The sequence below is a fragment of the Ambystoma mexicanum genome, chromosome 2p (assembly GCF_040938575.1).
Source record: "Ambystoma mexicanum isolate Mex_15411 chromosome 2p, UKY_AmexF1_1, whole genome shotgun sequence".
Lineage (NCBI taxonomy): Eukaryota > Metazoa > Chordata > Amphibia > Caudata > Ambystomatidae > Ambystoma > Ambystoma mexicanum.
The window spans coordinates 641,875,364-641,896,993 of NC_090923.1; the positions used below are offsets into that span (position 1 = coordinate 641,875,364).

General features: G+C 46.9%; 1 protein-coding gene across 5 annotated transcripts in view; it reads left to right on the forward strand.

The window, feature by feature from the left end:
- RNF123 (ring finger protein 123) overlaps window positions 1–21,630 on the forward strand; it is a 3,033,138-nt gene that overhangs the window by 1,124,075 nt on the left and 1,887,433 nt on the right. For all 5 annotated transcript variants that reach the window (XM_069644183.1, XM_069644184.1, XM_069644185.1 and 2 more), the window contains exon 16: window positions 15,896–16,013. In XM_069644183.1, coding sequence (XP_069500284.1) covers window positions 15,896–16,013 — 118 coding nt within the window. The remainder of the gene's footprint in view (window positions 1–15,895; window positions 16,014–21,630) is intronic.

Sequence of the window (21,630 nt, forward strand, 5' to 3'; positions counted from 1 at the left end):
AGGAACCGTGAGTCTACAGGAACTACCAGGAACAACTAGCAGCAGCTTTCTTCATTTGAATAAGGTACTATGCCCATTTGGTCGTTCTCTCCGTCCGACCTGGAGGAATCGGGGTGGACCCTTTTCCTTGTCGAAGGCTTGTCCTTTCTTCCTTCCCTCTTATAACTTTTGCCTCCCTTTGACAATATCCAGTACTTCTGGCAACGTTCATCTCAAACTGTTCTAATTGTGTGATCCTCGACAACAGAGCCCTGCTCCCTTTGACACTGGTGCAGGCCTATTGACTTTATCTGTCTCCTAGAACACATCCTCTGATTCTAGTGCCTTGACAAAAGTATTGCCTATGGTTTTTATCCACTATTTCCTGGTTTTAATTCAATGTGCTGAATGTGTTTGACTACGGTTATAATTTTTCCTGCGGGTACGCTTTTCTTAAGACCGAACTGTCATTACTGTCGAAAAGTGAGCGCTGCTTAACCCCCGGTAACGTCTTTCGTTTCACAACACTGGTCTGTCAAATCCTAATGTACTTACCTTGAATTGACCTGAACCAAAGGAATTGGTTGTGTGTAGTATATTTGGAGTGTGGTTTTGTTTAATAGAAGTGAAGTGTTTTGTGAACAGATGGTTTAAAAATAAATGTACTTATATTTTTTTAACCAGAAACCTTGTGTCAGTGTTTGTTTGAGTAACAGTAATTGTTGTCCTTTGTCTAATCCCTGTTACTGCTCATTTGCTCTTGAGATAAGTCTTGCTGCTCAGCCATCGATACCACTTTACTGCGTAGTATAGGCTTGTACCAAAGGTGAAACTGTACTACCACTTGTAGTCTTAATTGTCTATAGTGTTCCCTAAGGGTACTGCAGAGGATTCTGCCTAACACAGGAAGAAGCAAGGGAGTCTAACATCTTTATCAATAAACTGAAGATAAAGGTTGAAACCATCTTAGTACAATCCATTACTGATTTATCCTTACATCCCAAGTGCTGTAAAAAGGCCCTGTTTGAAATGGATTAGATGTGCACAATCAATGCCATGAGATGTTTAAAACTCCATGGCAATCCCTCAATCCTAGATCAGAATTGAGGAATATTCCCTCGCTATCTTGTGCAATTTCCTGATAACTGCGGCAGAGATGCGATAGTAAGACTACGTCTACATATGCTGCCATAGGGTGAAATTTTGGCTAGCAGGCATCAGATTAGACCAATAAGTGGTGCTTGTGAGCTGTGCAATCTTTGTGTTAACCCAACTCTGTATCACATCTTGATTTTGTGCAGGAACAAAAGCTCGAAGATCCCAAATATTTTCCAGATTTGTGGATCGATTGAGCTGGTTAGATTGTAGAGATTTCTGGTATCGCCTATCCTCTGGGCGTTACATTTGTTATCCTTGGAATTATATAAATTACAAATAATCTTGAAACTATATGAAGACCAGACCCGGGGATTGGTAGGATGAAAATAGGAATTTGCTTCAGAATTTTGTGAAAGTTTTGAAAGTACTGCACAAAGTAATACTTTTCTGTGTGTCAGATATTTTTGTAATTTTAAGAGATGTAAAACATTTCTTTTCTAAAAATTATTTTATAAACTAATTTTGAATTTTGTGAAAAGTCAGATAATTGACTGGTACAATATTAATAAAAAGAAAAAAAACCTTTTTGCGAGACCCTATACACTGATGAACCCTATTTGCAGAACAAGCAGCTTAACTATGAAGCTGATCTCCAAACCTTAAAACTGAAACCGGCTTATGAACTTGCAGCTGATATATCACTGTATTGAAAAAAAATAAACTATAAAAGCTCTAAAACCCCAAGGCCAGATATCTTAAATTGAGCTTTCTAAAAGGCCCCTCAACCCTGTCTCATGCCTATGCTGGTTTAACTGCTTAATTATTTTATTAAAACAGGCTCTATTACCCCAACGATTTACAAGTCTAACATAATCATCATACAGAAATAGGGAAAAGCCTTAACAGAATGTGACTCTTCACGTCCAATGGCGCCACTCAATATAGACACCAAGATACAAATACATTAAAATTAGCAAACAGATTGGAGAAATGTATGCTACATCTAATTGATGGCGGACAGTCAATGTTCACTACTGAAAGGTAGACCTTCCATAACATCCACAGAATGTTACATATACTTTAAAAACAAACAAAGGCTGCATAGATTGTTGTGATTCTCTGAAACCTTAGGTGATGAAAAGGCCTTTGGCTAGGTTGATTAGTCCTTTAAAACAAAAAACAAAAAAGACTACTGGCCGTGGGCTTTGGGGCCAGTTTTATATGCATGATCCAGGCATGCTATATGAACCATCAAGCCTTAATTAACAAGAATGTCTGAGCTATTCTACTTAGAGGGGCACAGAACACGGGTGCCCCCATTTCACCTTTATTATTTGAGCTGGCAATCCTGGTTCAGTGCAGTGTGAAGGTGAAGGGAAACAGATTAGCAGGCATGGATGATAAATGGTCTCTTCTCTAATAACTTAAGGCATGGTATCAAACAGTAAGACGGAGACAAGTGACCACAAATCAAGGGTGTTTATTGAACCTCAATTGGGTTTGAAAAACGTCTATCGAATCCTAAATCTAAAGATGGGAGCTAACTACAACCATCAAATAATAGCGCAGTCCTAGTGGTGTCTTGTCAAAATGAAAAGGCCTATACAAATAAACCTATTGCCAATCTTTACTTTTAAATACAAATTGTGTGGGAAACAATGTTATGTAAAGAAAAAGTGTTCAAGAAATTATATGTTGGGATATTCAGGCTGTTGGCTTCCCTTCCCCAAGTTTACAGCACAGGACAAGGCAGCACACTCAACTTTAGCACAGTCTCTGGCTTCTCTTGCACGAGGATGCAGTTCAAAACTTCAACATCAGGGCCTTCTGTGCCAAAGTCTCTTTGCCATTCAAGTCTCTTATTTCAGAGGGCCTGATGCAACACGACAAACATCAAAGTCCTTTCTTCTTAGTATTTCACATGTACAAAATCTCGCATGATTTTTTGTTCACCCTGGGACTCCCTCCGCCGGGCTAAGACACACTTTAACACAAAACCTTCTATTGGTCTCCTTCTTCAGGACTCGGATAAAATTCACATACTTTTCCAAACTTTCTCCATTTCATCCAAATCGAAGACTTTAGACTGTGTGCAGATTTTGCTTGACCCGTCGCAGGACCACTTCTATTCACATTTATTCGTTCTCTTTCAATTGGTCTCTCTACGCCGGGCTCGGATCGAATGTATCTACTGTTATTACTTCTCAGTTGGCTACCTTACAGAGACCTTCGATTGAGCACCCAAGCAGTGCCGGAGCACTCCGTCAAAGGTATTGTAACTTGCTTTTTAAAGTTCAATCACTCATCAGCAGTTTAACTTCACTTGCGTCTCTTGTCACACGCGTTTTAACAATGTTCGTTCCAGCGCTCGCCATACAAAGTTGCTGTTTGTAACCTTGGCTTCAACACAGACCGGTCTTGTATCAGTCTCCCCAACTCACCGGCTGTGTTGACTTCACTGATGCTGCTTTATTCTTAGAGGGAAGAACGGTACCACAGCGGCTGGTGATTCACCCCGTCTTGATTACTGATGCAGGAGGGCCCTGGATATCTCTGACGCACCATGCAGGATTGTTCAACCTGGTCTTATGCTTTCTATTCTCAAGGTCTCTGGAAACTAATGGGTCCTTGTCGGAAAGGTTGAGGGAATTTCCCTTCTTTCGATCCCCTTCGGTTTTGCCATCTTTCCCCGCTTGCTCAGCTGCCATCACGAAACTGCTGTTTCCTCATGTGCTTTGCCTTGCTCAGTGTGTTATCGTGTTCGCCTTTTATCCGTGCAGGGAAGTGTAATGGAAGTCAGATGTGAGTGATTGTCAATAGTTGCCTGACCTTGCCCGACCATAGTGTCGGGTACACGGCTCAGTGTTAATCTGTTTTTCCCCTCATAGCGTGCTGCCTGTGATAAAGTGTTTGTGTTGTAAAGAAAAGGGGGGTAGAGTTCCTAAATATCCTACTGGGGAGGATGGAATAAAAGTAAGGGTATATCGTGGCTCACCATCTGGTGTCCTACTCTGACTACCGAAAATCCATCACCCAGGTGATCTTCCCGCACTGGTCCACCCCAAGAACTTGATCCAAAAGCGATGGCCGTGTCCTGGCCACCTGGATGACAGATCCCCGGGGACTAGTGGGTGAGACACCTTCTGGTTTCTCACAGAACATACTCCTTCAAGTAGGCTATCCCTTTAGCTCTTTATTAAAATGAACATACATAAATAGGACATTCTAAACTGAAACCTCTCAACTGACCATCTTCACGATTCAAAAAACGAACCCCATTTCAAATGGCCACAAACAGTATTAAATACTTGGGCATTCAGACCACACCTGCATCAAGCAAATTATATTTGGCTAACTACCCCAAAGTACTCACTCAAGTTAGACAAAACTTCTCCAAATGGAACAAGTTGTCCTTGTCCTGCAGAATAGAGACAATTAAATGGACTGTCTTGATAAACTTCCTTACTCTTACGTCCCGTCCCCTTTCCTCCATACTGTATGGGCGTCCCTTACAAAGGTCGGCAGACGGAACCTTTTTCACCAGAAAAAACCTTTTTCCCCTTTAAATTTAGAGGCGTGCAGGGGTGCGGCCCCGGGAGCATGCACTGCCCTGACTCCGCCCTCTGCCGTCACACCTCAGTCCCCCTTTCCGCGTCGACGGAAACAGGGCAAATTCACCAGCGCTCCTGGGTTTGGCTTCGGCCATGTAATTCCACGTGTGGATACGTCCTCGGGCGTCGTGCTCCTCCCCGGCGCATAACGACTTGTACATGGTTCAACAGGTGTCCATCCTGCAATGGGCTCTTCCTAACTTCAGACCCCCACGCCCTCTGCTTATGTTGCCTTGGCCCAGACCACGGTTGGCAATCCTCTTTGGTGTGTGACTCGCTGTCCTCTAAGGTGCTGAAGAACAGACTAGCCAGGTGGGGGGAGCTCTTCCAGAGGTCGCCTCCAGAGGATCTCAAGAACTTGGTGAAGCATTGAACCAGGTCCTATATTCTCCATCGCGCACCGCAAGGGAGACGCCTTCCCAGGGACTCCCCGCGCGAGAGGTACCGGGCAGGTCCTTCTACCGGCATGTGCACCAAGGCTGCTTCAGCTACCGGCCTTTGGGTCGAGGGATCCTCGGATCCTCCCGGGCACAGTTTTGAGAGACCGGAAGGTTCTCTTACCGGGGCTCTGCCCTTTTACCGGCACCATGGCCGAGGGGCTACGCCCTAATACCGGCAGTACGCCCAAGGGGCTATGCTCTATTACCAGCTATACGTTGGAGTGGGCACCTAAACGCAGCTCTACCGACCCCCGGGTTGAGGGTGTCCCACCTACCTGGCCCAGGCCCGAAGAGCAGGGTAGGCCTTGTGATCCACACGCAAGAGTCTTGTACGAGGCCGGGCCCAGTGAGCTGAGCACCACGGTGCAGGCACGTGGTAGATAGCTCGACAAACCGGCCGCCGTGCCAGAAAGAGGCACCCATCCAACGCCATTGCAGGAATTTGGTGAAGAACGAGTGTCAAGGTGGGACTGGCCTCAACCAGATAGGTGACCTACAGTCTACCCCTCAGTTGCGCTGGGCAGCTTTCCTTGGTGTCCATACGGACAGGGTACACAGCAGCTCCCCACTACCCCGTTGGGACTCCCTGCCACCTCTTTGGTCAGTGAGGAGGTGCTCTTCGAGAAGTTCCTTGGCCTCATGCAGTCACCTCAGATGGGGGGTTATCATCAAAGACACCCTGAGGGAAGTCCTCCCCGCAATTCTAGAGGCACCACAGATGCCTCTGCAGACGCCCCAGGCCCCGGCGAAGCCACCATCCCCGGCTCCCCAGCCGGCTCCACAGCCGGCTCCACAGGGGGCTCCACTGCAGCCTCCGGCCACAGGCTCTGTACCCTAGCCTCAGGCGCCAACTACTCCTCCTCCACAAGATCCTCCAGATACGCAGGTTAAGGATGAGGAGGAGGATCCGGACATGCCATCCTCAGCCAGGGCCTTCTACGAACGTCTTGCTGGTCTGGAGGAGTACCTAGGCCTCCCCAACCCGAGGTCGAGCAGCTGGCAGAGGGGGTTCTGGCTGAAGTCCTCACGCGACGCCCCTCTTTCAAATCGGGGATTCCCATGCAGACTGATGTAGTCTCCCTGGCCAAGAAGGGCTGGCTCAAACCCCACTCGGCCCAACTGGTCAATCGATGCCTGGACACCAAGTACAGGCAGGGGGAGGGGGATACACTTGCTTTCGGCCCATCCTCAGCCACACTCTTTGGTGATCACTGCAGCATCACTATACTCCAAGCCCCAGTCGTCCTCAGTCTCCTCTGCTGCGCTGATAGGCAAGGAGGAGAAGATTTTTAAGGCATATTGCAAGAAACTCTATTCCAACGCCTCTTTACATCTACATCAGGCCAACGCCGATGCAATGCTGGCTGCCCCCAACCCGAGATTATGGCGGGAAATTGCAGACTTCCTCCTGGAACTACCCACCCAGAGCCAATCACGCTTTAAGGCGGGGCTAGCTGAAGCCAAGCTGGTGGCACATAACCTCATGGAAACCACAGTGGCTCATATCGATACCGCAGGCCGTGCCATTTGTATCGCCACGGACATGAGAAGATCAGCCTGGCTCTGGGCAACAAAATTCAACCCGGATGTTCAGGAGCCCATTCTAGATCTACCGTTCGAGGGGGGTGGGGGGGCCTTCGACTCCTCTACGGACGAGGAGCTGGCCAAAAAGAAAAACAGCTCACAAACGGTAGAGTCTTTATCCATCCTTACAAAGACCACGCCCAAATTGTACACCCAATCTCGGCAGCGCTCGTGAAGGGGCCGTACATATGGAGGGTTCTGCGGCTTCCAGGAACGCAGATCCAGGCAGCCGGGCCGCTAGCCGTCTCAGAGCCGGTGCCAGCAACAAAAGAGGGGGAGGGGGAGTAAGGGCTTTTTCCAGTCCCCCTCCTCAGCGACAGCCTCTGAGGGAAAGAAGGCATGACACGCCCCTTCGGGTCCACGTCAGTGGGAGGCTGGCTTGCTCTCCATGCACAATTCTGGCATCAGAATTTCGCAGACCCCTGGATCCTATCCGTAGTATCCACAGTGTGCTGCCTTCCTATCCCAGCCTCTCCTCCCTCCTCCCCTCCACTCCCACAGGTTTGGACAGCAACTCTTTTGGCAGAGATCCGGTGGCTCGTAGAGAGCCAGGCAGTGGAGGAAGTCCCAGCCTCCCAGCGAGGCTTTGGCTTTTACTCCAGGATTTTTGCCATTCAGAAGAAGAACCAGGCAGGCCTGAGAGTTGTGCTGGATCTTTCCACCCTCAACCTCTCCTTACCCCTGCAAAAATTCAAGATGGTTACGCCAGCTTTTATAGCTGAAACATGGACAGGGGAGACTGGATGTGCTCCCTGGATCTGAAGGACGCGTACCTACACGTCCCGATTTGGCAGCCCCATCGTTCTTTCCTATGGTTCAAAATTATGGGCTACCATTTTCAATACAAGGTCCTTCCTTTTGGCCTCAATTTGGCCCCCAGGATCTTTACCAGACTCATGCTGTGGCGGCCCTCCTCAGAGCGCAGGGTCTCCACATCTACCCATACCTCGACAACTGGCTCATCAGCGCCTCATCTCCAGAAGCAGTTCTCCACTCTTCCCATGCCCTTATGAACACACTGCACGATCTGGGCTTCTCACTCAATCTCAAGAAGTCACAGCTGCAGCCTATGCAGACTGACATTCCTGGGCCTCCTCTGGGACATGTGCTCAGAGAAGGTCTTCCAGTCGGAGGACAAAATCTCGGCCATCAAGAGGGCCACCGCACACTTCCTCAGCAGAGAGGTGACCTCGGCATGGTGGTACCAACATCTCTTGGCTCTACTTGCAGCAGTCCTGTTAGCCGTGCTGCACACAAGACTAAGGATGAGGTGGATTCAGCTGCACTTCACGGCCTCATGGAACCAGGAGCGGGGCTCTCAATCCGAGATGATCACCGTCCCTCCATCTCTCCACCCGGACCTAACATGGTGGTCCAGGGACTGCAATATACGGACGGGCAAGCCCTTTCGGCCGCCCTCCGCGCAGGCCACCATCACCAGACTCCTCGCTCGAGGGCTGGGGAGCCGCCCCTGGACGGTCTCTGTCCATGGCACCTGGACTCGACAGGAGCAGGAATACCACAGCAATCGGTTGGAGCTGAACGCCATCTGGCTAGCGCTCCTAGCATTCCTACCGCTTCTCAGTGGCAAGTTTGTCCTCATCCAGACCGACAACACGACCAGCATGTACTACGTCAACAAGCAGGGAGGCACCAGATCCCCTCCTCTGTGCAGACTGGCGATCAGCATGTGGGAGTGGGCCCTAGAAAACATTTACCTCACGGCAGTCCACCTCCTGGGGGAACCCAACCTGGAAGCGGACAGGCTCAGGCTCAGCAGGCTGCGAGTGGACAATTACGAGTGGCAGCTAAACTACCTCGTTCTTCACAAGATCTTAAACAGGTAGGGTCACCCCCACGTGGATCTCACAACAAGAAGTGTCCCCAGTTCGCATCCTGGTAAGGTCAGGGCCTGGCTCTCTGGGCGACTCATTTCACCTCCAATGGACCGGCATGACCGCCTATGCCTTTCCGGTAATTTACAAAATCAAGGAGTCTCGCCGACTCCTCATTATTCTGATAGCTCCATTGTGGCCGGCCAGGCCATGGTTTTCGGAGCTTCTCAGCCTCTCACCTTCCGACGGGCCCAGCACATCTTCTGGCGCAGCAGGGGGGCAGAGTCATACACCCTGCCCCAGGGAAACTAGCCCTCACAGCGTGGTACCTGAGCAGGTAACGTTTCGGCACCTTAGCCTCTCACAAGCCAATCTGGAGATCATACGGGGCGCTACAGGAGCTAAGCCACCAGGGCCCAGTACAAAAGGAAATGGACCAGATTCTGCCACTGTGCAGACTCCAAGGGTATCGACCCCTTGGCGTGCACTTTGGACGACGTGCTCTCCTTTTCGGCGCACCTAGCTCGTTCAGGCGTGCAGGTGGACAGCTGCCGCACATACCTTGCAGCCATTGGAGCTTACAGGAACTCGGGGGAGGGCGTTTTCTTCTCCTCCAACCCTATAGGCACTAAAGATTTGACAGGGATCGCTAGGCTCTACCCATTCGTCAAGAGACCGCACCCTGTGTGGGACCTTAACATAGTCTTGGGTGCCCTGGTGCACAAGCCGTTCGAGCCAATGGCATTCGTGGACATCAGGCTAGTCACCATCAAGACAGCCTTACTAGTTGATCTTACCTCGGCTCGCAGAGTCATCAAGATCCAGGCGCTGGTCGCCTCGGAACCATATACCACCTTTCACAGGGACAAGGTAGTCATGCGGATGCACCCGGCATTTCTGCCCAAGGTTCCGTCTGCATTCCACTTGAACTAGGAAATAGTCCTTCCTACGTTCTTTCCCAATCTCAAGGACGATGCACAGAGAGTGCTGCACTGCCTGGATGTCAGGCATGCCCTAAAATTCTACTTGGACAGGACCAAGGGCTTCTGCAGGTCGGATGCCCTGTTTGCCACTTTTGGAGGCTCAAGACCAGGCTATCAGGCCTCTAAGGCTTCCATATCCAGTTGGATGGTCTCTGCCATCAAAGAAGCGTACGAGAGCCAGCACAAGCCACTACCGGCCTACATGCATGCCCACGCAATCAGGGCCAAGGCAACAGCCATAGCATTCCAGTGCCATGTCTCTTGGCAAGTCATAAGCAGGGCAGCCACTTGGGCCTAGCCCTCCGCTTTCTGTAAGCATTACTGTTTGGATGCCGGCTCTAGATCTTATGCGGCCTTCAGACAGGCGGTTCTCAGGAACCTATTTGCTTAAGGAGGGTCTCCTCTAAACCCTGGGGCTACATTCAGTTGTAATCGCCCATACAGTATGGAGGAAAGGGGATTGGACGTAAGAGTAATTATAAGTTACTCACTGTAGTGACTAACGTACTCTTAGTCCATAGTCCCCTTTCCTCCATTCGGCCCACCAACCTCCTCCCTTAATACTGGTGTCATTAGGCAATGATAAATCTATTGTCGACGCGTCAATGGGGACTGAGATGTGGCGCCGGAGAGCGGAGTCAGGGCAGCGCATGCTCCCTGGGCCGCACCCCTGTGCGCCTCTACATTTAAAGGGGAAGAAGGTTTTTTCTGATGAAAAAGGTTCCGTCTCCCGTCCCTTGAAAGGGATGCCAATACAGTATGGAGGAAAGGGGACTATGGACTAAGAGTACGTTAGTCACTACGGTGAGTAACTACTAATATATTTGCTCCATATTAACTACTGGAAAGAATTCCTAATCCATTTCTTTCTGAATTTACAAAAATTGTGCATGGGCTATGTTTTTGGAGGTAGAAACCTCACATCTCTACCACTATGCTTGCAAAATCGGCCCCAAAGACAAATTGAGGCCACCCTATTCTGATGTACAAGAACAGACAATCATGTCTAGTCAAATTCTATTAAGTTAGTGTGGCTACGCAGTATGGCTTAGACTTGGGAGAGTGTGGAATTGATGAAGGATTCAGTTAAGCAGACACACAGAGCACTCTAAATAAATCCAGTTAGGCAGAATGTATAAAAATGCAGTTATATTTATTTGGCCTTGAACAAACTCTCATCAATCGCAAATCACAGGTAAGTAAACTACCAAACCTACTCTATTAACATATATACATTCACTTTGGTGTGCTCTGGCTACAGTGCCCGGGCACTTTACTTTTAACACAGTTAGATCAGAATATTAGAACACTGTAATATAGTAAAGCAAATGAAGAAAGGTGTAGGTGTGTAATAAACCAGTTTGAGAACAGCTAAGTAATTAAAGGAGAGAAAAAAATACGCCGTCTTCTAAAAAGGCCCAACACTTTAAATCCCTTCAGTTGCTGCAGGAGATCAGGCCTAGCGCCCTAAAAGTCACAAGTAACGCCTTGAGGAAAGCTTTGAGTCTTTTAATTAGGCTGTGTAAGTGTTGTCAAAGCCAACAGACAAATGTAAGTGTCTCGAAGAACAAAGGAAGCAAGTTCTTAAAGGGTCGTCTCCCAATCCCAACACCTTAGGGAATCCTGGAGAGGTGGGGGTGTCCTTGGCCAGAACTCCACCGTTTACGACCATGTAAGAGAGAGAGGTAGGGTTAGGACTTTGCTTCCATTCTACCCTATGGAGGTGATGGGTTATAAACCGGTATGCAAACGTTCCCCCTGTTTGTTTTTGTCAGGGACCACTTATGAGGTTCCTGAATATGCTGGGCCTCCTTACTTTGTGCCTTGCTTCCATCTAAGGAGGTCTAGGGCTCTCTACTGTAGAGGTAACGTTTGACTTCAGGATTTAAATCCCACTAGCCGGCAGTTCCATGCTCTCACGAGAAGCTTCCTGGCTCTGGAAAGCAAGATGACCCTGGCATGATGAAGAGACCACCACCATGTTGCCGACTAGCTTAGAGGACCCTTAGGACACAATGTGAATGAAATGAAAAGTGATCTTACATGGCGCCCTGCTGCTGATAATGTTGCCCTCTCTGCACATGGCTCTGTAAGAAAGGAGGGCAGGATGGGTTCTTTGGATAGAGGGAAGGCAGATGTACCTTTGGTGTGGATGGATGCAGGTGTGAAGTACCATTACCTCTGTGCTGATATGAACATCTCTGTGATTGTTAACGACTGGGCAGGTTAGCCATATGCACTTCTCCTGGATCCCTCTCGCCCCCTCTGTTCCACTGACCACTTCTTACTCACTGTCCCACCCCCCCCCCTCTTATGCCCCTTCTCGCTTCCGATCTTTCCAGCTCCTTGCCCCTCTCCAATGGAATTCATTACCTCTCCCTATCCGCTCTATCTCTTCATACTCTTCCTTAAAATCCCACCCCCTTCATCCTCCCTCCTGACAGTTCTTCACTACTTCCTCCCTTGCTTCCCCTACCCAGGCCCCTAATCTAATTACCCCGGCAAATTGTTCTATTTCCTATTCATGATGATTTGACTCAATGTACTTACTGCTTCTATTGTATTCATGTTTCATGTGAAGCGCTTTGGTTTAAAGCGCTGTATAAAATGTAATAAATACAAATAAAATACAAAGATGACGGGGACTAAATCTGTTCAGTACACTAGACCTGGAGGTTGTCTGGAGGAGTGTTGGATGTGTAAGGATGCAAGATGTTAGTAGTGAGGAGTTAGTTGAGGGATGAAGTGAGTGGTGGAGTGTGTGTCGTCACTGCCTGGCTCTTGGTTGTAGATTTCACTGAGATTAAGGTGCAAACCAGTGTCGCGCAGCAAAAGTTCACGCATGAATCAAATTCTTTTCACAAGATGGTAATGCCAAGAATTTTGAAAATTGCTAGTCCTAAATTAGCCCAAGTTTCTAGTGCACAGTTTTTAGTAGATTGCTATTTTTCTTTCTGTCAAAGCGGCTGGTTGAAAAGCCAAGTCTTGAGCTCTTTCCTGAAAGTCAGGTGATTCACTTGCAGGTGGAGAGGTTTCGGGAGGGTGTTCCAATTTTGTGTCCAGAACTGAAAAAGCAGATCCTCCTTGTCATTTCTTGTTGACTAGTACTAGTGCAGCATTGCTGGAGTGAAATCTTCTGAAAGGAGTGTATTGTTGAAATTAAATTCTGAAGGAGGAAGTGCCCCATACGTAGTATGAACGAAGGGCGATGCACAAGGAAGGTTTTGAAATGAACCCTTTTTTTGATGTATAGCCAGTGGACAATCTGTAATGCTGGCGTGATAGGTTTAAATCGCTTGATTCCAAACATGCCGCTGCATTGGAGTTTGGATAGTAGCCTAGAAAGTATAGCCATGCAAAGAAGCCTTTACTTGCCTTCAACAGTCAGATCACCTTCAAAACAATAGCAAAATATTGTCGGGTTCCGTAGATGTCTATGGAGGGAAATCGGCACCTTCCTAACTAACCCCATGTCCAACGGCCGAATGCCTTTTGTGGACTTTGGGACAGGTTATAATGCAGCATAGCTGCAGATAATGTGAATGGACTTGTTCAGCAAAAAGAAATGGGCAGGGATGAATAGCTCAGTAATAGGGATTTTGCTAAAGCAAGTTCTGTGGCTACCAAAAAATGGTTGTCCCCATCACAATTACAATGCTGCATATTTGGGATTTCTTGATCAATGGGTTCAAGTTGACCACCATTCCCTCCCCTGTAATGACCATGTACTGGAACCCAAACTTCATCCCGCGCACAAGGAAGCGAACTTCCATTGATGGAGGAAAAGGGCATTTGGTGCAATACAAGATGTTTGAAGGAGGATTCATCAAATCGCTCACTCACTGCAAAGATCAATACGATCTGTGACGATTTTTGGGATCTTGTCACTTATCCCGATGGTGTAAGCCCTTCCCTTTGAGGCTAGGGAAGGGAGGCCGCTACCGAATATTTCCCCTAGGGGTGGTGGAAAGTGGGACCTCGCATGGAGACTATCCGCTCATGGCGATACAGACTCCTGTTCCGTAATGGAACTCACCCCTTTTCCCTAGGGACTAAGTTCCTGCCAGAAATCCCTGATAACACTACCGTCTGTTATGGTAATGTCTCTTGCGTCTTTGATCCACAAATTAATATGACCCAGATTAAGAAGAACCATAAAAACCTGCAGATAAGTAACATCTTGCCTTACCATAGTACTGAGACGAGTTGGCCCCAAGGAGGCATAAAGATTATCTCAACAACAGTAAAGAAGGACTTTGGCTTACGCTGGCAGGATCCAGCCACACAAAATAGAACAAGAAAGGAATGGGAAATACCAGTCAGTGTGAAGCCACCCCAACCCGGGAAGTTCAAACCTGGGAACACAAAGCCACACAAACGTTGATCCTCAGTGATGGGGGACATCCAAGAACGGTCGGCGAAGCACTACGGTGTAAGCCAAGCTCCTTACCAGTGGAAGAGCAGGAAAGAAGCCAGCGGTGGCGTGACCTCAGGGAGGTGGACCGTGTGGTCATGCAACTGCGCCTGAGCTGTGTGGCCCAAGTCTCTGCGGTGCTGCAAGTGACCCCCAGGGAACCAAGAGTCAAGCGAGCCTCAGGAGTAATCTCCCTCGTCACAGTAGTGACACACAGAGAATCGAGGGTCGAGCAAGTCTCGGGAGTGTTCTCCCTCGTCACATTGGAAATTCAAGAACGAGTTAAGATACTAGACAACAAGAGCTGTCTGAAAGTAATCTTTGTAACGTCATAAAACAGAAGAATTTCTGGAACTGTAAAGCAAGCTTTCAGGGACCCTTAGGAAGAAGTGAAGAGGCTTTAGAGGACTGTTGCCAAAGACTATCCCAAGACAGCCCTCAAGACTGTGTAAAGTGGGTCAGGAGAAGGTAGTCATTCTCATGACCATACACTTTGATGAATAAGAAACTAGTGCAAAGGATTGTTGGAAAAGAGATAAAGACTGAGCCAGTGCACTAGGAGCAGGAAGTCCTTCTCCCTGTACTATTTTCATTTGGATGCTGAACCTTTTTATAGATTAGTGGTAGGGTCACAGTAGGTTTTTGGACAGAGGATGGACACTTCTAATTTAGACAAACATCCTGACGACGAGCACTCGATTGATATTTGTTTAGCTATGGATAACCCTTTTAGAGATGGGGAGAGGTAGGTTATTGTCTATATTTCTGAAATAAAACTTAGATGATACATGCCACCCCTTTGTCCGACACCTTACCACACCACAGATCTTACTGAAAATGATAGGTTGTCCTACTTATTGATTGTACACCGGTCGCAGCAGTTCACGAACAGGGAGGCAGCTAGATGAAAATATACTCCTTCAGAGAAACTCATCACAATCCATGACGGTACCAGTCCCTTAATCACTTATTTGTATAAGATGGTTAAGAAAGTGGACAATCGGGTCAAATGGGTGTACATGGCAAAATGAGAGCGGTTTTAATTTACTAACACTTCTAATGAAACGTGCCAAAAAGTGCAGAGAGAAATAACTTAAGCAGGTAGAACAATGTAAGCGCTGGTTTTAAAGTAATGTTGTCTTGGTATGTATCCTCACAAAGACTCAAAACCAGTCTACCCAAATTGTCTAATCGATGCTGGAGGGGATGTGGTCAGGCTGGGTGTGCTCCTTATTTGGTGGGCTTGCCCTTAATTGCAATTCTACTGGAAAGAAGGACATTTTTGTTAATTTTTGAACTTAATGGAAACAGAAACAGCTGATCTATCCAGCAAAGAATGGAAAGTCTTAATAACCTTCCCATGCCTGCCAAATTGCAAATAGCAACCTTTTGAAAGAGTCAACGCCCACCCAGTTACACTGGATTCATTGTTTTTGCAACAGCGAGGTCTTGGCACATTTGTTACTTTCACTTGCCATATATGCTGCTTTTCTTGGGATCTGAAATCCAATAATGACACTTCTTAGATTTTAGTTACTAGATCTCTCCTATTAATGGAGAATTTTATTGCGTTAAATAACCAATGTGACATGTGACTAATTGGACCATTTATTTGCTGTTAACTGTAGTGAACTACTAGTAGTAAGTTGTTTTTTTGGGGCAGAGGGGGCAGTGGGTTGGGGTTATGTTTAACCTACTTGGTTTATTTACTGATTGTTTCGCACAATTTTTACGTGTACTGTTTTAAGATGAAAATTAATAGAAGGCTAAATTTAAATAAATGATATTGTTTCTTTGCTGCCGACTACTTTTTAATGTCGAAATGTTGCCTTTGTACTCCATTGAAGGCCTTCAGGAGCCATTTAGAAAATATTGATCAAAACTATGAGTGTTCTGCGTTTACGGTTGATACAGTACCTTTTGATTTCTTAATGCCTTAACCTGGATACAGATTTGATGTTCTTCGATCCGTGGTTTTCTTCTACATCAAGAGTCCTCTGCGTGTGGAAGAAGCTGGGCTACAAGAGCTCATCCCAACCACATGGTGGCCAAATCGCTTTAATAAGGAGGTATGTGTCAATAAAATAGAATCGAAATGCTTTAGGAAAACTTTTTCCGTGAAGACAATAGAAGTTTGTTAAATTATTACTATTAATGTTCTTTTGTCTAAGCTGTTTTAATGGTAGTGTGAGGTCATTAGTCTAAAGTTAAAGGAACTGAAAAGCCTGCATGCTCAGTTGCATAATTATTTTTCATTATTCTGGGTGGGATAGGTAATCCTTCCACCACTTTAAGCACAGAACGGCAGCCCATTGGAGCATGAATCCTGAGGTGCACCCTTCTAGATTCCCATCATTTTAGCCTGTTTGCAATTTGGTAGCTGCAAGCGGTGCAAGTATAACTGTTGTGTAAAATACTTAATTTGCATACAGTGCAAGATACTTGGGGAAAATGTCACCATGTTATTTCCTGACACATTTGAGTTTTTTGTCATTGTAAACATCACAGTGTGTGTTGTATATGTTATGGAATAAACATGTACACTGCTGTTGTGAGGCTACTTATTCCTCCCGAAGAGCATCCAAATATAGGACTTTAGGACAAGCCTGGACCTGTTACTAGGTTTCCTCCCTTGATAGATGTATTAGGAAGCCTAAGCCCATAGCTACCAAGTTATCCGAATGAGAACTCTCTTGTGGACTCGGTTGAAGACTCACAGGACTTATAGAGGGTGACTTGTGGCTGCGAAGGAGAGCTGGCAACTTATCAATGTGCACCATTGTTTTGCTGATAGAGAGCACTAGTAGTGGGATTTGTGCCATCTAGGTCTGGATATCTGGTAGAAGTGCTTATATGCTCCTTTTAAGCATTAAGTAGTTTGAGACCGTAACAATTTTGATGGCATTTTTTTAAGGTAAATGTCCTCTTTGAATCACATTATTTTCCTTTGATAGTTGTATTACTTTGTTTATACATATTTCTTTAAGTAACAGTGGATTCAATCATAGATGCATAGTTTCTGTGGAAAGGTTAAAGCCTTGATTCTTCAGATTAAAACTCCTGGTTTGCGCAACTGATATTACAAAAGATAAAGATGTGTTGACCCCTCTTCCCCCACAAGCAGTAATGATGTGCTATAGTGGATTAGTAGGCAGTGTCTTCACTTATTAGAGTTTTGAAGGGACTAAATAATTGTATATTATGTGGTCTTGTACCGCACACTGCTGCCACTTGCGTGGTCTCTTGGTGCTCATTGCGAAGGGGTTCATCTGCAGCATGCTGCACTGCAGTAACTGCACTTGTCAGACATTTCGACATGCTTTGGGAAAATCATTTTTCGAAGGTATTGTCTGCCCACGCATTCTTCGTCTTTGATATGCGATATCCAGTTATAGCTGCTTTGGAAATTTATTTCGGCAGAGGGTGCTCTGCGTTGAGGCCGTCGACTCAATGTTCCTCAAAGGCCTCCGTCTCGAGGGTGATGTCATCGAAGGTGTATATATAGCATACGCACCGCCCGTTGGTTTCAGTTCTGTTTTTCTGAGTAAGCTTGCACTTCGAGAAATTACGGCATGCTTCTATTCATTTGCGAAAATGTCTTCATCCTTGACACCTACTACCCCGAAGACCAGGTTCAAGAAGTGTCAGGACTGCGGCTCAAATATGTCGATAACCGACCTTCATCGAGTATGTTTGTTGTGTTTTGGTGTGGGGCACAAGACCTACGTCTGCTCGAAATGCCAGTTGATGACCAGGAAAGCTCTGAAAGAGCGAAATGGCAAACTGGCGGTAGGTAGAAACCCCAAGAAATCCCCATCGATTGCCCCGTCGAAAAAACCTTCTTCGGACAAGTCAAGAGGCAACTCTCCTCGAAGGAAGAAGGTCCAGGTCGAGGAGTGGCTCCCACCACTCGTCGAAGTCGAAAAGGAGGCACCACTGGTCGCCCTCTTCGACTTAATAGTCAGACTCCTCTCCTGAGAGAGCTCTAGCGTGTCCCAAAAAGGCCACCACTCCTGCCGAATGGGAAGCATTTAGGTTGGAAATGCAAAAAATATTTGAGAAACAAAAACCCTCTATAAGCCATGCTCCTACCGTGCCTTCTAAAGCTGGTAAGGAAAGGCTCAAGCCAAATCCTGCATGCCCTCGAGCCCAGGACAAAGGCCAGATCCTCTTAGAGAGCTGTTGAGGCCTCAATGCGATGAGAAATCATCGAAGGATCCTTCGAGCTGTAAGTCGAAGCATAAGTCGAGATCGTCGACACCATCAACGCCAGCTGCGCCCTCGACACCAGCAGCGCCATAGACGTCAGCTGTACCGTCAACGCCAGCCGCGCCTGCGACACCAATGGCACCTTTGGCACCATCGAAGCCTCCGATGCCGTCAAAGCCGAAAACGACAGTAAAAATATTGACTACTCCTTGAGCATAGAGTCAACATTTCTGAAGCATTCGATGCCCATCCCAGATGAGACTTTTTCTCCTTTACCAAGACAGGATTATTTCAAATCACTAACCTCAATTTATGAGGAAAATGAGCCATTGGCTAGCGATGCGCCATTTGTGCTACAATTTGGTACACCCAAATGTGCCTGAGTTTTATTTCAGAGGAGTCAAGATTAAAAGATCTTTATGACAACTTGCAAACGGCCAGTGGAGTGGACACTTCACCAGAGCTAGATTTTAGTAAACCTGAAGCTGGTGAGCATGCAGACGCATTATATAGACAGTTAATGTCTAAGGTTGTGGATTACTTGGGATGGAGTAGACCCATCCTCCCCTTTGAGCAGGATGATCTCACAGACAGCCTTGATAAGGGTCCACAAATGGATCCTATTTGACCATTCCACACTGCTCTTCAAAAAAGGGTGGCAGCAAATTGGGAAATGCAAAGTCAGGCAGTAAACAAAAACCTGACTATAAAATACCACCCATTTGGTAGTGACCCCAACTACTTGTCAAAACACCATACCCCAGAAGGTCTGGTTGTGCAGGCAGCTACAGCAACTTCAAAACAAGCAGCTTACCCTACCATCCCTCCAGATAGGGATGACAAGAGAGTAGATGCATGGGCAAGGAAAGTATTTTCTGCATGGAGCATGGCTCTTAAATCGGCCAACTCCACATTTGCTTTAGCAAAGTTCTCATTCAGTCTATGGGACTGTATTTCCATGACGGCTGAGCATATTTCCGAGGGGGAGGAAAGAGATGGATTCTTGGCTATTGTTAGAGATGGCAAAGAAGGCATGTGCGAGTCTCTTCAGTCGGGTCTGGATTCTGCTGACCGCATCAGCAGAGCCATGGCAACAAGCACCCTAATATGCAGATTTGCTTCCTTAACAGCCACTGCTTGAGCCGCCTCAAAACCTCTGAGGTCTTGAGTCATGAAACACCAGTGGGAGGTAGGCTGTCTCAGCATCTGAAAGAATGGCGATCCCAAGATTACTTCCTTCCCTTCAGAGACCTTGTAACCATCCACCGTGGAGCCATTCTTTGAGGGTTCCAGATCCACTCCTTGTGCTTCTTGACCCTGCTAGAGAAAGGTGCTATAGAACCAGTGCCTGTAGCGGGAAGGAACAAAGGATGGTCCTCTCCATATTTCCTAATCCCCAAAAAGGACAGAGGACTAAGACCCATCTTGGATGTCAGATACTTGAACAAGTTCCTCAGGAAGGACAAGTTCAAGATGGTCACACTTTCTCAGATCCTTCAGGCCCTCCAACTCCAGGATTGGATGGTGTCTTTGGACCTTCAGGATGCTTATTTTCATGTGGCAATCCATCTCAAGCACAAAGTACCTGAGGTTCACCGTTGGCGGTTCTCATTATCAGTTTTGAGTTCTTCCTTTCGGGCTGACCTCCGCCCAAGGGTTTTCACCAAGATGATGGCGATGGTGGCAGCGAGTCTCCGCAGAGGGGGGGGATTCACATTTACCCCTACCTGGATGATTGGCTGATCAGGGCGGGTTTTCCCGAACAAGCACTGGATCCTCTCAACATAACCTGCCACTCTCTTTACAGACTGGGCTTCTCCCTCAATTACAAGATGTCCCATATGGCACTGTTGTATCATGCTTGGTGTGAATGCAGGTGCTAGGGAATGCATGAGAGAATGTTGGTGTGTGTGAGAGAATATTTGGTTATGAGTGCAGGAGTGTCTGTCGTGAAGTTTCCAGAGTATGTCAATTATAGAGGCCCAGTCTGGGTGATGGGACCCAGTGGTTCATGTTTACCATCTTAAAGAGATTATATAATATGGAATAAAGCCTTCTTATGGAACCTACACAAGATGACTAAAGAGCTTTAATTATTACACTGGTGACGAGTCAGCCTTTCTTCACGTAAAGAAAAAGAACCTGCGTGGCAAAAGTGAAAATTAAGGTGACCAGTTTGCTGCTGAGGGTGCAGAGAAGAAGGAATGGAACCACTGCCGCCACACAAGTCCCATCACCCAGGGCCAAGGGAAAGGGGGTGAGGTTGCCTCATGATACCCCTGACACAATAAAGGGGGGAGCCCCAGCAACTCACCCAGCGCCAAGAAAAGGGGGAGCTGCAGCCCATCATCCAGGGCGAAGCAGAAGGGGAGAGGCATAAGGCGCTCTTAGCAGTATGGTAAAAGACTACAACCCTAGGCAAAGGATAAGAGGTGGGACTCTGGTGAAGCAAAGGGTCAGCTGCGCCGTCGTAAGGGACAGACCCTATGGCTCCTGGGGACAAGAGAGGAGTTAGAATCAGGGATAGTTCCATTCACACCAAGCATGCGTATGTCTGTCTTCTCAAGAAGAAGCCGTGAATTGACTTTATTACACAAGGTAAAGTGGAACTAGACCTAGCCAGTGGGACCAGTGCATTGTGAGGACCTGATGGCCGTATGATTATGCGCTTGGAAGGGAGTAACGAGGAGCGAACCCGGCTCACCTTAAATCCAGGTGCGGTAAAGGACGATTGGACGATTGGAGCATTGGAGATCTGCATGCGTTCAGGTCTCCCAGGCAAGTGGAGATGTCACCTGGCTGGGTCTGGAGTCGGTGACCTCCTTACTGGCACACAGATTACAGTTGGTGAGGATGGATCCTAGGATTTGGAAGAGGGGTCGTATCAACATTCCTTGTCAATGTGCGTTCTGAGTAAAGAATCATACGGCGTGGGAGCTCCGCTCATTGGTGTGTCACGGCATTCAGAAAGGCAGTTGGAGCGCAAGTGTGCATCACTGGCGGAGCAGTGTTTACAACATTGGAGAGTTCTGTCAATGTGACTATTTTAAAAAAAAAAATGATTTTGTGACGTACCAGGCTGAGATTTTGCCTATGATGTCGAATTTGAACTCGCCTTGCCCAACTCAGCATGCTGTGTATCGTTATACAGCTGATCTAAGGTACAGCGCTGGAGGAAAGATTGCTGCGTGATTGACGAGCTTTTAACAAACTACAAATATCCTTTGTAAGGCATTGTTTCACTGCATAATGTGTTATGAGGATGTTAAAAAAGAAACATGTTATTTATGTTTCTTCACGATTTATAGGCATAGAGCTGGCTTTCCAGCTACAGACATTTAGGTTGGCATGGCGTGGGTTAGATTTGAATACTCGCATATGCAGTGTTTAGTGAGTGCTGAATCTGAGAATGGCTGATGCTAGTAACAAGTGCCCTGTACAGGAAGTTTCAATTCTGGTAATGGTTTAGGCAGTGTG